This window comes from Cyprinodon tularosa, unplaced genomic scaffold (genome assembly GCF_016077235.1).
Source record: "Cyprinodon tularosa strain WSP-4 unplaced genomic scaffold, ASM1607723v1 ctg107, whole genome shotgun sequence".
Classification (NCBI taxonomy): Eukaryota; Metazoa; Chordata; class Actinopteri; order Cyprinodontiformes; family Cyprinodontidae; genus Cyprinodon; species Cyprinodon tularosa.
Window position 1 is genome coordinate 250,121 of NW_024037860.1, and position 13,254 is coordinate 263,374.

The window sequence follows — 13,254 nt, forward strand, 5'->3', positions numbered from 1 at the left end:
TTATTTGCCTCATTAAAGCTGGCAAACCAATAAAGAGACAGGGCTCAACTCCTGCAGAGCTGAAATAAAGAGCTGATGATTCAATCTTTCAGTAGGAGACACATGTGGGAAAGGGCAGCAGGCCCGATTCGAGCCCAGCTTGCCCATGTCGAAGACAAAAGGGCCGATTAGACTTCTGCAACCGCACACATCAAATGTCACTTGGGTCTGGTCGCGAACAAGTTTTGCTGGTATGCTTCTGCACCGTCGGTCTGGAATTTTTTAGGGACGCACAGCAGTTTCCCTCCAAAGCACAAGGGGGAGCCTATTTTAGAACTCGCAAGAAATTCGGTGGCGTCTGCAGGAGTGCTTATCTTTCAAAACTAAAATGGTACGTCTGCAAGATATCACGAGATGGATCTAGACTTGCTAGACATCAAAAAGGATATATTTATTCATATAATTTGTCCGGGGCATCGTACCTCCTCGATTGACCTTTCGTCGTAGTTGTCAAATTTTCTCCGTTTTTAAAAATAGCGCAGCCCGGCACTGAATCGAGAAGGACGACCACACAGACAGCCGGAAAGGCATACCAAGGACCAATCACAGCTGATTTTTGTCTGCGCACTTCCGTCGGCGTGGCTTTGCAAACGTCTGACACGTAGTCAGGATTTTTTTGAGGTACGCAATGACAGCACAGAGACAGATTTGACGGTTGCAGGGGCTATGCGTCAGGAGTAAAAATTGGTCTTAAAGGAATAGTACACCCAAAACATGATTAGCCTTCATTTTCTACTCACCCCCATGCTGAACAACACTCTGGAGTACTTTTTTGATATCTCAAATGCATCTGGAGATCTGGGAGGCTTCTTGCTGTCTGCTGACATTCAAATAATGGAGGTCTATGGCGCCCGAGACAGAAAGGTCCATAAAAGTCCACAAAAAACGTGTCAATATTCCTCCATACTGCTCGTCCAATGTATTCCAAGTGTCCTGAGTGGGTAGCATCCAGAATTTACTCGAAACGAAGTCATTTAGAATGTTTTTAGAGCATAAACAGTAGTGTATAGGATTTCCTGGAAGCGCGCACACGCGCGCTCACGACGCTACGGAAGCCGGCAGACCAAACCAGCGCATTCAGCTCGGCAAAGAACTCATGCTCTTCCTCAACACTGAAGTCCTCAGATATTTTTCTTTCGTTGTTTCTTTCTTTGCACAGGTAAACAGCACATTTCTTCTTCTACGCTTGCATTATTGGAAGAGCAGACGCTGAATGCGCACTTTCATCTGGTTTGATCTGCCGGCTTCCGTAGCGTCGTGAGCGCGCGTGTGGGCTTTCAGGAAATCCTATACACTACTGTTTATGCTCTAAAAACATTCTAAATGACTTCGTTTCGAGTAAATTCTGGATGCTACCCACTCAGGACACTTGGAATACATTGGACGAGCAGTATGGAGGAATATTGACACGTTTTTTGTGGACTTTTATGGACCTTTCTGTCTCGGGCACCATAGTCCTCAATTATTTGAATGTCAGCAGACAGCAAGAAGCCTCCCAGATCTCCAGATGCATTTGAGATATCAAAAAAGTACTCCAGGGTGTTGTTCAGCATGGGGGTGAGTAGAAAATGAAGGCTAATCATGTTTTGGGTGTACAATTCCTTTAAGGCCTGCATACATGGGTCGTGTGGGCTAACCACTGTGCAACCAAAGCATGCCCTGATTAAAAGATAAAAGTATCTGTTATTAGAAACCTGTTTTATTAAGTCACCTCACATGGAATGGCACAGCATATTTTATTTCTTCTAAAGGACTCGGATGAAATGTTAAAACCTGTCAAAAGCTGCTCCATACATACAAATAATTAAAATTAAATAACCATAGCTCAAGAGTCATAAATAAAAAACTGTAAAACCCCCCCTCACATCCCATAATAATGTTCATGAATGTACAAGTTAGAGTTTGTCACTAGTGTTCAGTTATGTTTTAATGCCCACTTCCTCCTCGGCTGGGTTCTCATGTCTTGATGAGGCCCTCTAGAAAGTCTTTCTCCACCATCTCCTCGATGTTCTGGCGAGCTCGGCTCCAGAACACCTTCTGGCTCTCCAGTTTGTGGCCCTCCTTGTTTCCGGGGAAGGAAGAATCAGCGGGATTATGGGAGTAGGCGAGGCCTGATCGGCAGCTGGCCTTGCTGTTGAACACCTGGCTGAGCAGGTTGAAGAAGGGCAGCAGCTGCTCCATGCTGCGGATAACGTAGAGGGTCAGCATCAGGTGGCCTGGCTCCCAAGGTAAGGTTTTAGTGGAGCAGTCCTCCTCTGGGTTTTTCTATGGTAAAAAACAAAAAAAAAACAAAATACTAAGTAAGAAAGGAAAATTCATCTGATGGAGAGTTTGATTTTAAACTACATTTGTCCAATTAAAAAGCAGGAGGAGATACCTTTGCTCGTTTTCTCAAAAGCTTCACCAAACGAACCACGTAGGGCTTGAACTCCCTTTGATGTGTCCCCTGACGTCTCACCTCCAACCCTGAATCGTCTGAAGCCTCAGGGATGAAGGCCCAGCGGTACCTGTAATGGAGAATCGCTAACTTTGAGTGGAATCAAAGACGCTCCTTCACTGTGGACGTTTTTCAATAACTTGCGCGTTCTCATAAGCTCGTTTACTCGTGAAAAGTAATCAACCTTAGCCATAAAACTGTTCCAATTCACAACTACAGGAGACCGAGAACAGACAATATCCCTGGATGTTGTTCTCGCCCCTCCCTCTTTACCCAGCATGCATCAGAGCAGACTTGTCTGTTCTTGAGATTGGCAGCTGTCCCAGCATGCACTGCAGCAGCAGCTTTCATTGCAGCGCTCACAGAGCTCAGAGTGTTAGGTTAAAAGATTTTATTTCTGTTGCTGTTGTTCAATAAAAGTAAATTTTAAGACCATTTGAGTTGAGAATATTATACTTTAAACCGTCCCTGTGTGGCCCATTAACCTATTTAATGCGTAAGTTAAAAAAAATTCCTAAGTTAAGAGGACCGAGGCAACCAGCAGAGCTCCAGGGCAGCCAGGTCTAATCCTAGCCCGTCTGCAGCAGCCCTTTCTCTGCATAGCCGTGTGAGAAGGACCGCTGGCTGTCAGGCCGTTTTTTTGGTTATTTGGCAAAATGTTCATTTGATTTGCGTTTATCTGACTGTGTTCATTATCATTCCATCACTAAATGAAAAGAGTAATAATTTATTATCATCTAGAGTCAGTTAATAACAGGAGGATAAATGCAGCTCCAGACGAGCTGAGCATCTGGTGATGTCATCAGTACGCTTCTGCTCTAATTGACCCATTTTTATGCTGCATGCCGCCGTTCTCCCAGATTTTCCAGTGTTCTTCTCAAGAGCATACTTGGCGAGGACACAAGTCCGTAGTCGTGTTCTTGTGAATTGAGAAACGGCCTTTCATTTATTAGCCAACAGGACCTTTAAGGTCTTCTAATTCGGGTCAACTTTGAAAAACCTTCAACTAAAAATTAACCAGTGAATCACCAAAAACTTTTCCATTGTCCCCACATGATGCGTCTCCCTTTCAGATGCGACCTAAGCTTCATACAAAATTCAAAAAGTAAAACAAATGAGGAATTCTGCAAAAGTATGGAGTCTTTTTTCCCTTTCAAAATGATAATCCAACAGCAGAGATTACACACTGGAAAAGATTGAGCCTCAGATTGAGGTTGAAGGTTTTATGTTAAAAAATCCTGTTAGATAATTACAGCATATTAATTTTGATTACCTGGTAAATCAAACATATAAATTGCTTTAAAATTGCTGACTATGAACCGCTACTTTTTTCCCCATGCAGCTTATAAGAAGGTGCAACTCTTCTGTGGATTTTTCCTAACCGCCAGTTGGGGGAAGTCAAATTTGGAAATGAAAGAATAAGAAGCTAATTTTCATTTGGCACAATAACATGATAACAGTAGGCAGACGGAGAACAAATGTCCCAAATTCACACATTTTGACATTTATTTGCCTCATTAAAGCTGGCAAACCAATAAAGAGACAGGGCTCAACTCCTGCAGAGCTGAAATAAAGAGCTGATGATTCAATCTTTCAGTAGGAGACACATGTGGGAAAGGGCAGCAGGCCCGATTCGAGCCCAGCTTGCCCATGTCGAAGACAAAAGGGCCGATTAGACTTCTGCAACCGCACACATCAAATGTCACTTGGGTCTGGTCGCGAACAAGTTTTGCTGGTATGCTTCTGCACCGTCGGTCTGGAATTTTTTAGGGACGCACAGCAGTTTCCCTCCAAAGCACAAGGGGGAGCCTATTTTAGAACTCGCAAGAAATTCGGTGGCGTCTGCAGGAGTGCTTATCTTTCAAAACTAAAATGGTACGTCTGCAAGATATCACGAGATGGATCTAGACTTGCTAGACATCAAAAAGGATATATTTATTCATATAATTTGTCCGGGGCATCGTACCTCCTCGATTGACCTTTCGTCGTAGTTGTCAAATTTTCTCCGTTTTTAAAAATAGCGCAGCCCGGCACTGAATCGAGAAGGACGACCACACAGACAGCCGGAAAGGCATACCAAGGACCAATCACAGCTGATTTTTGTCTGCGCACTTCCGTCGGCGTGGCTTTGCAAACGTCTGACACGTAGTCAGGATTTTTTTGAGGTATGCAATGACAGCACAGAGACAGATTTGACGGTTGCAGGGGGCTATGCGTCAGGAGTAAAAATTGGTCTTAAAGGAATAGTACACCCAAAACATGATTAGCCTTCATTTTCTACTCACCCCCATGCTGAACAACACTCTGGAGTACTTTTTTGATATCTCAAATGCATCTGGAGATCTGGGAGGCTTCTTGCTGTCTGCTGACATTCAAATAATGGAGGTCTATGGCGCCCGAGACAGAAAGGTCCATAAAAGTCCACAAAAAACGTGTCAATATTCCTCCATACTGCTCGTCCAATGTATTCCAAGTGTCCTGAGTGGGTAGCATCCAGAATTTACTCGAAACGAAGTCATTTAGAATGTTTTTAGAGCATAAACAGTAGTGTATAGGATTTCCTGGAAGCGCGCACACGCGCGCTCACGACGCTACGGAAGCCGGCAGACCAAACCAGCGCATTCAGCTCGGCAAAGAACTCATGCTCTTCCTCAACACTGAAGTCCTCAGATATTTTTCTTTCGTTGTTTCTTTCTTTGCACAGGTAAACAGCACATTTCTTCTTCTACGCTTGCATTATTGGAAGAGCAGACGCTGAATGCGCACTTTCGTCTGGTTTGATCTGCCGGCTTCCGTAGCGTCGTGAGCGCGCGTGTGCGCGCTTTCAGGAAATCCTATACACTACTGTTTATGCTCTAAAAACATTCTAAATGACTTCGTTTCGAGTAAATTCTGGATGCTACCCACTCAGGACACTTGGAATACATTGGACGAGCAGTATGGAGGAATATTGACACGTTTTTTGTGGACTTTTATGGACCTTTCTGTCTCGGGCACCATAGTCCTCCATTATTTGAATGTCAGCAGACAGCAAGAAGCCTCCCAGATCTCCAGATGCATTTGAGATATCAAAAAAGTACTCCAGGGTGTTGTTCAGCATGGGGGTGAGTAGAAAATGAAGGCTAATCATGTTTTGGGTGTACAATTCCTTTAAGGCCTGCATACATGGGTCGTGTGGGCTAACCACTGTGCAACCAAAGCATGCCCTGATTAAAAGATAAAAGTATCTGTTATTAGAAACCTGTTTTATTAAGTCACCTCACATGGAATGGCACAGCATATTTTATTTCTTCTAAAGGACTCGGATGAAATGTTAAAACCTGTCAAAAGCTGCTCCATACATACAAATAATTAAAATTAAATAACCATAGCTCAAGAGTCATAAATAAAAAACTGTAAAACCCCCCCTCACATCCCATAATAATGTTCATGAATGTACAAGTTAGAGTTTGTCACTAGTGTTCAGTTATGTTTTAATGCCCACTTCCTCCTCGGCTGGGTTCTCATGTCTTGATGAGGCCCTCTAGAAAGTCTTTCTCCACCATCTCCTCGATGTTCTGGCGAGCTCGGCTCCAGAACACCTTCTGGCTCTCCAGTTTGTGGCCCTCCTTGTTTCCGGGGAAGGAAGAATCAGCGGGATTGTGGGAGTAGGCGAGGCCTGATCGGCAGCTGGCCTTGCTGTTGAACACCTGGCTGAGCAGGTTGAAGAAGGGCAGCAGCTGCTCCATGCTGCGGATAACGTAGAGGGTCAGCATCAGGTGGCCTGGCTCCCAAGGTAAGGTTTTAGTGGAGCAGTCCTCCTCTGGGTTTTTCTATGGTAAAAAACAAAAAAAAAACAAAATACTAAGTAAGAAAGGAAAATTCATCTGATGGAGAGTTTGATTTTAAACTACATTTGTCCAATTAAAAAGCAGGAGGAGATACCTTTGCTCGTTTTCTCAAAAGCTTCACCAAACGAACCACGTAGGGCTTGAACTCCCTTTGATGTGTCCCCTGACGTCTCACCTCCAACCCTGAATCGTCTGAAGCCTCAGGGATGAAGGCCCAGCGGTACCTGTAATGGAGAATCGCTAACTTTGAGTGGAATCAAAGACGCTCCTTCACTGTGGACGTTTTTCAATAACTTGCGCGTTCTCATAAGCTCGTTTACTCGTGAAAAGTAATCAACCTTAGCCATAGAACTGTTCCAATTCACAACTACAGGAGACCGAGAACAGACAATATCCCTGGATGTTGTTCTCGCCCCTCCCTCTTTACCCAGCATGCATCAGAGCAGACTTGTCTGTTCTTGAGATTGGCAGCTGTCCCAGCATGCACTGCAGCAGCAGCTTTCATTGCAGCGCTCACAGAGCTCAGAGTGTTAGGTTAAAAGATTTTATTTCTGTTGCTGTTGTTCAATAAAAGTAAATTTTAAGACCATTTGAGTTGAGAATATTATACTTTAAACCGTCCCTGTGTGGCCCATTAACCTATTTAATGCGTAAGTTAAAAAAAATTCCTAAGTTAAGAGGACCGAGGCAACCAGCAGAGCTCCAGGGCAGCCAGGTCTAATCCTAGCCCGTCTGCAGCAGCCCTTTCTCTGCATAGCCGTGTGAGAAGGACCGCTGGCTGTCAGGCCGTTTTTTTGGTTATTTGGCAAAATGTTCATTTGATTTGCGTTTATCTGACTGTGTTCATTATCATTCCATCACTAAATGAAAAGAGTAATAATTTATTATCATCTAGAGTCAGTTAATAACAGGAGGATAAATGCAGCTCCAGACGAGCTGAGCATCTGGTGATGTCATCAGTACGCTTCTGCTCTAATTGACCCATTTTTATGCTGCATGCCGCCGTTCTCCCAGATTTTCCAGTGTTCTTCTCAAGAGCATACTTGGCGAGGACACAAGTCCGTAGTCGTGTTCTTGTGAATTGAGAAACGGCCTTTCATTTATTAGCCAACAGGACCTTTAAGGTCTTCTAATTCGGGTCAACTTTGAAAAACCTTCAACTAAAAATTAACCAGTGAATCACCAAAAACTTTTCCATTGTCCCCACATGATGCGTCTCCCTTTCAGATGCGACCTAAGCTTCATACAAAATTCAAAAAGTAAAACAAATGAGGAATTCTGCAAAAGTATGGAGTCTTTTTTCCCTTTCAAAATGATAATCCAACAGCAGAGATTACACACTGGAAAAGATTGAGCCTCAGATTGAGGTTGAAGGTTTTATGTTAAAAAATCCTGTTAGATAATTACAGCATATTAATTTTGATTACCTGGTAAATCAAACATATAAATTGCTTTAAAATTGCTGACTATGAACCGCTACTTTTTTCCCCATGCAGCTTATAAGAAGGTGCAACTCTTCTGTGGATTTTTCCTAACCGCCAGTTGGGGGAAGTCAAATTTGGAAATGAAAGAATAAGAAGCTAATTTTCATTTGGCACAATAACATGATAACAGTAGGCAGACGGAGAACAAATGTCCCAAATTCACACATTTTGACATTTATTTGCCTCATTAAAGCTGGCAAACCAATAAAGAGACAGGGCTCAACTCCTGCAGAGCTGAAATAAAGAGCTGATGATTCAATCTTTCAGTAGGAGACACATGTGGGAAAGGGCAGCAGGCCCGATTCGAGCCCAGCTTGCCCATGTCGAAGACAAAAGGGCCGATTAGACTTCTGCAACCGCACACATCAAATGTCACTTGGGTCTGGTCGCGAACAAGTTTTGCTGGTATGCTTCTGCACCGTCGGTCTGGAATTTTTTAGGGACGCACAGCAGTTTCCCTCCAAAGCACAAGGGGGAGCCTATTTTAGAACTCGCAAGAAATTCGGTGGCGTCTGCAGGAGTGCTTATCTTTCAAAACTAAAATGGTACGTCTGCAAGATATCACGAGATGGATCTAGACTTGCTAGACATCAAAAAGGATATATTTATTCATATAATTTGTCCGGGGCATCGTACCTCCTCGATTGACCTTTCGTCGTAGTTGTCAAATTTTCTCCGTTTTTAAAAATAGCGCAGCCCGGCACTGAATCGAGAAGGACGACCACACAGACAGCCGGAAAGGCATACCAAGGACCAATCACAGCTGATTTTTGTCTGCGCACTTCCGTCGGCGTGGCTTTGCAAACGTCTGACACGTAGTCAGGATTTTTTTGAGGTACGCAATGACAGCACAGAGACAGATTTGACGGTTGCAGGGGCTATGCGTCAGGAGTAAAAATTGGTCTTAAAGGAATAGTACACCCAAAACATGATTAGCCTTCATTTTCTACTCACCCCCATGCTGAACAACACTCTGGAGTACTTTTTTGATATCTCAAATGCATCTGGAGATCTGGGAGGCTTCTTGCTGTCTGCTGACATTCAAATAATGGAGGTCTATGGCGCCCGAGACAGAAAGGTCCATAAAAGTCCACAAAAAACGTGTCAATATTCCTCCATACTGCTCGTCCAATGTATTCCAAGTGTCCTGAGTGGGTAGCATCCAGAATTTACTCGAAACGAAGTCATTTAGAATGTTTTTAGAGCATAAACAGTAGTGTATAGGATTTCCTGGAAGCGCGCACACGCGCGCTCACGACGCTACGGAAGCCGGCAGACCAAACCAGCGCATTCAGCTCGGCAAAGAACTCATGCTCTTCCTCAACACTGAAGTCCTCAGATATTTTTCTTTCGTTGTTTCTTTCTTTGCACAGGTAAACAGCACATTTCTTCTTCTACGCTTGCATTATTGGAAGAGCAGACGCTGAATGCGCACTTTCATCTGGTTTGATCTGCCGGCTTCCGTAGCGTCGTGAGCGCGCGTGTGGGCTTTCAGGAAATCCTATACACTACTGTTTATGCTCTAAAAACATTCTAAATGACTTCGTTTCGAGTAAATTCTGGATGCTACCCACTCAGGACACTTGGAATACATTGGACGAGCAGTATGGAGGAATATTGACACGTTTTTTGTGGACTTTTATGGACCTTTCTGTCTCGGGCACCATAGTCCTCCATTATTTGAATGTCAGCAGACAGCAAGAAGCCTCCCAGATCTCCAGATGCATTTGAGATATCAAAAAAGTACTCCAGGGTGTTGTTCAGCATGGGGGTGAGTAGAAAATGAAGGCTAATCATGTTTTGGGTGTACAATTCCTTTAAGGCCTGCATACATGGGTCGTGTGGGCTAACCACTGTGCAACCAAAGCATGCCCTGATTAAAAGATAAAAGTATCTGTTATTAGAAACCTGTTTTATTAAGTCACCTCACATGGAATGGCACAGCATATTTTATTTCTTCTAAAGGACTCGGATGAAATGTTAAAACCTGTCAAAAGCTGCTCCATACATACAAATAATTAAAATTAAATAACCATAGCTCAAGAGTCATAAATAAAAAACTGTAAAACCCCCCCTCACATCCCATAATAATGTTCATGAATGTACAAGTTAGAGTTTGTCACTAGTGTTCAGTTATGTTTTAATGCCCACTTCCTCCTCGGCTGGGTTCTCATGTCTTGATGAGGCCCTCTAGAAAGTCTTTCTCCACCATCTCCTCGATGTTCTGGCGAGCTCGGCTCCAGAACACCTTCTGGCTCTCCAGTTTGTGGCCCTCCTTGTTTCCGGGGAAGGAAGAATCAGCGGGATTGTGGGAGTAGGCGAGGCCTGATCGGCAGCTGGCCTTGCTGTTGAACACCTGGCTGAGCAGGTTGAAGAAGGGCAGCAGCTGCTCCATGCTGCGGATAACGTAGAGGGTCAGCATCAGGTGGCCTGGCTCCCAAGGTAAGGTTTTAGTGGAGCAGTCCTCCTCTGGGTTTTTCTATGGTAAAAAACAAAAAAAAACAAAATACTAAGTAAGAAAGGAAAATTCATCTGATGGAGAGTTTGATTTTAAACTACATTTGTCCAATTAAAAAGCAGGAGGAGATACCTTTGCTCGTTTTCTCAAAAGCTTCACCAAACGAACCACGTAGGGCTTGAACTCCCTTTGATGTGTCCCCTGACGTCTCACCTCCAACCCTGAATCGTCTGAAGCCTCAGGGATGAAGGCCCAGCGGTACCTGTAATGGAGAATCGCTAACTTTGAGTGGAATCAAAGACGCTCCTTCACTGTGGACGTTTTTCAATAACTTGCGCGTTCTCATAAGCTCGTTTACTCGTGAAAAGTAATCGACCTTAGCCATAGAACTGTTCCAATTCACAACTACAGCAGACCGAGAACAGACAATATCCCTGGATGTTGTTCTCGCCCCTCCCTCTTTACCCAGCATGCATCAGAGCAGACTTGTCTGTTCTTGAGATTGGCAGCTGTCCCAGCATGCACTGCAGCAGCAGCTTTCATTGCAGCGCTCACAGAGCTCAGAGTGTTAGGTTAAAAGATTTTATTTCTGTTGCTGTTGTTCAATAAAAGTAAATTTTAAGACCATTTGAGTTGAGAATATTATACTTTAAACCGTCCCTGTGTGGCCCATTAACCTATTTAATGCGTAAGTTAAAAAAAATTCCTAAGTTAAGAGGACCGAGGCAACCAGCAGAGCTCCAGGGCAGCCAGGTCTAATCCTAGCCCGTCTGCAGCAGCCCTTTCTCTGCATAGCCGTGTGAGAAGGACCGCTGGCTGTCAGGCCGTTTTTTTGGTTATTTGGCAAAATGTTCATTTGATTTGCGTTTATCTGACTGTGTTCATTATCATTCCATCACTAAATGAAAAGAGTAATAATTTATTATCATCTAGAGTCAGTTAATAACAGGAGGATAAATGCAGCTCCAGACGAGCTGAGCATCTGGTGATGTCATCAGTACGCTTCTGCTCTAATTGACCCATTTTTATGCTGCATGCCGCCGTTCTCCCAGATTTTCCAGTGTTCTTCTCAAGAGCATACTTGGCGAGGACACAAGTCCGTAGTCGTGTTCTTGTGAATTGAGAAACGGCCTTTCATTTATTAGCCAACAGGACCTTTAAGGTCCTTTTTATGAGTCTAAAAACACACATCTGATTTTTTGTCACATATGACTCAGGCAGCTTTGTCCTAAATCTGATACTGATCTGTTACTACTAGGGTGACCAGACATCCTCTTTTTCCTTCCCCTAATTTTCAGACCTAAAAAAATGTCTGGGGGGAATTTCACAATCGTCCACGATTTTGGTGGACTACAGTGCAGCACGTAGTCGAAAACAGGGAGCCAGAGGGGGGACAGAGCGACCAAATCTGACCCGGTAACGGTAGCCTGGACACCTGCGTCCCCGTGCTTCCCCCCCGCCTGCCTTATCGGTCCCCCCATGATGAGTCTTATTGGAACCAGGTGATATTTGATAGATGTACTCCAGCATTACCATTTGTGACATCACTGCGTCCTCTACTTCAGTTTTAACAGGAGATCACATACAATTTGCATATATTAGGAAATGTGAACAAACACCTTAAACAATTAGAACTGAGCATTAAGACCTGCAGCGGGAACGTAGCATAAGATCTAGAGTTAATTAATTAATTCTCAAAGTGTTTTCCCAGTAATTCAATTACTGTGTAATTTAAAGTGTTTATTTCCGTGGTTTGGTTTGATGATTTTGTCCTAAATATGATTAAACTGATAACATGCATCTTTTAAAGGTGAAGTCATATAAAAGAAAAGGAATAAATGCCTGAAATGAATCTCTGTGTGCGATAAATCTGTAGAAGTTACACTTACACTCTGGTATGCTATTGTTTGCTTGGAAAGAAAACCTGCAGCCACACGGCCCTTTCTGGAACCAGTTTGACACCTGTGCTCTAACTGATGAAGGTTAATTATCACATGAAAAGTCGACAGTTCCTTGGATTTTTCTGCACTTACATCTGGAACTGAGGCAGGCTCTCAGGAGGCAGCGCCAAGGCAAGATCCAGGAACTTGCATGCAGAGAGGTAGAGGTTTAGCCAGCGTTGGCTGTTGTAGGACGTGGAGAAGCCGTTCCCTCCAGAATAAGTGGTCTCCAATCCGGCTACAGATGGTCCTGATGTCCTAGAAAAGGAGACAGCATGAAATTTATGAAGGAAAGTCAAACTGGAAGTAGGTGTTCTCATTTTAGTCCAAAATGTGCATTTCATTTAAACAATATTAAAAAAACCTCTTCAGAGAGTTTTTTCATTCAGGACAAAATCCTGCTATTAATAAACTGTCCAGATTCCATCAGATAGAAAAACAAAATAAAATATATTAAGCTAATTTAGTCATTTATTTAATTACTTCATGATGCATTCAATAATCTATTTGAAGAGATATTTGTTTATTTAACAATTTATAACATAAATAAATTAAACAACAAGTGATTAAAATAGATGACAAAATAAGTTAATCATTTTTAACACTTGTTTTATTTCATGGGGACATTTATCTTCTGATCGAATAACGATTGATTTTTTTATTAAAGGAAAAGTTTGGTCATATTCAGAATTCAAACTAAATATGAAATTATTAAACTCTGTTTAATAAATGTTAAGTGTTTTTTTCATTAAGATTCATTTTCATTTGAATGTGCTTTACTGGAGGCATCCATGTTCGTCAAAGAACATCGTTTTCCATAAGGATCATAAAGATTGCTGTCCTAAAACTTCCCTTATTCTACTGTTTAAAAACTTCTCTATCGTAAAACTGATATGAATTAAATCACCACTGTTGTGCTGACATACCTTGATATGTCCTCATCAGCTGTTAGCTCCTGTTCCATCAGTAGGAACACCTGGACCTATAAACACACACAGCAGAGGAGGAATGGGCGTGAGGGGAAGATGACGTGTGTAAAGCAGCAACATTTAAACAACAATAGGAC

General features: G+C 42.9%; 2 protein-coding genes across 4 annotated transcripts in view; both read right to left on the reverse strand.

The window, feature by feature from the left end:
- Positions 1-1,720: 1,720 nt before the first annotated feature.
- On the reverse strand, positions 1,721-2,577 carry LOC119785550 (protein dopey-1-like). Its single transcript, XM_038288284.1, has 2 exons — positions 2,417-2,577; positions 1,721-2,304 (listed from the first exon to the last, which is right to left on the reverse strand). Exon 2 carries the CDS (start codon positions 2,245-2,247, stop codon positions 1,996-1,998), a length of 252 nt encoding a protein of 83 aa, XP_038144212.1. The 5' UTR covers positions 2,248-2,304; positions 2,417-2,577; the 3' UTR covers positions 1,721-1,995.
- A 7,108-nt stretch (positions 2,578-9,685) lies between these two features.
- dop1a (DOP1 leucine zipper like protein A) overlaps positions 9,686-13,254 on the reverse strand; it is a 43,205-nt gene continuing 39,636 nt past the window's right edge. For 2 of the 3 annotated variants that reach the window (XM_038288564.1, XM_038288571.1), the window contains 4 exons: positions 13,115-13,170; positions 12,282-12,446; positions 10,381-10,510; positions 9,961-10,269 (listed from right to left, as the gene is read on the reverse strand). In XM_038288564.1, the coding sequence (XP_038144492.1) occupies positions 9,961-10,269; positions 10,381-10,510; positions 12,282-12,446; positions 13,115-13,170 (660 nt within the window). Of the gene's footprint in view, positions 10,270-10,380; positions 10,511-12,281; positions 12,447-13,114; positions 13,171-13,254 lie in introns of all 3 variants that reach the window. The other variant, XM_038288558.1, reaches the window with a different exon arrangement.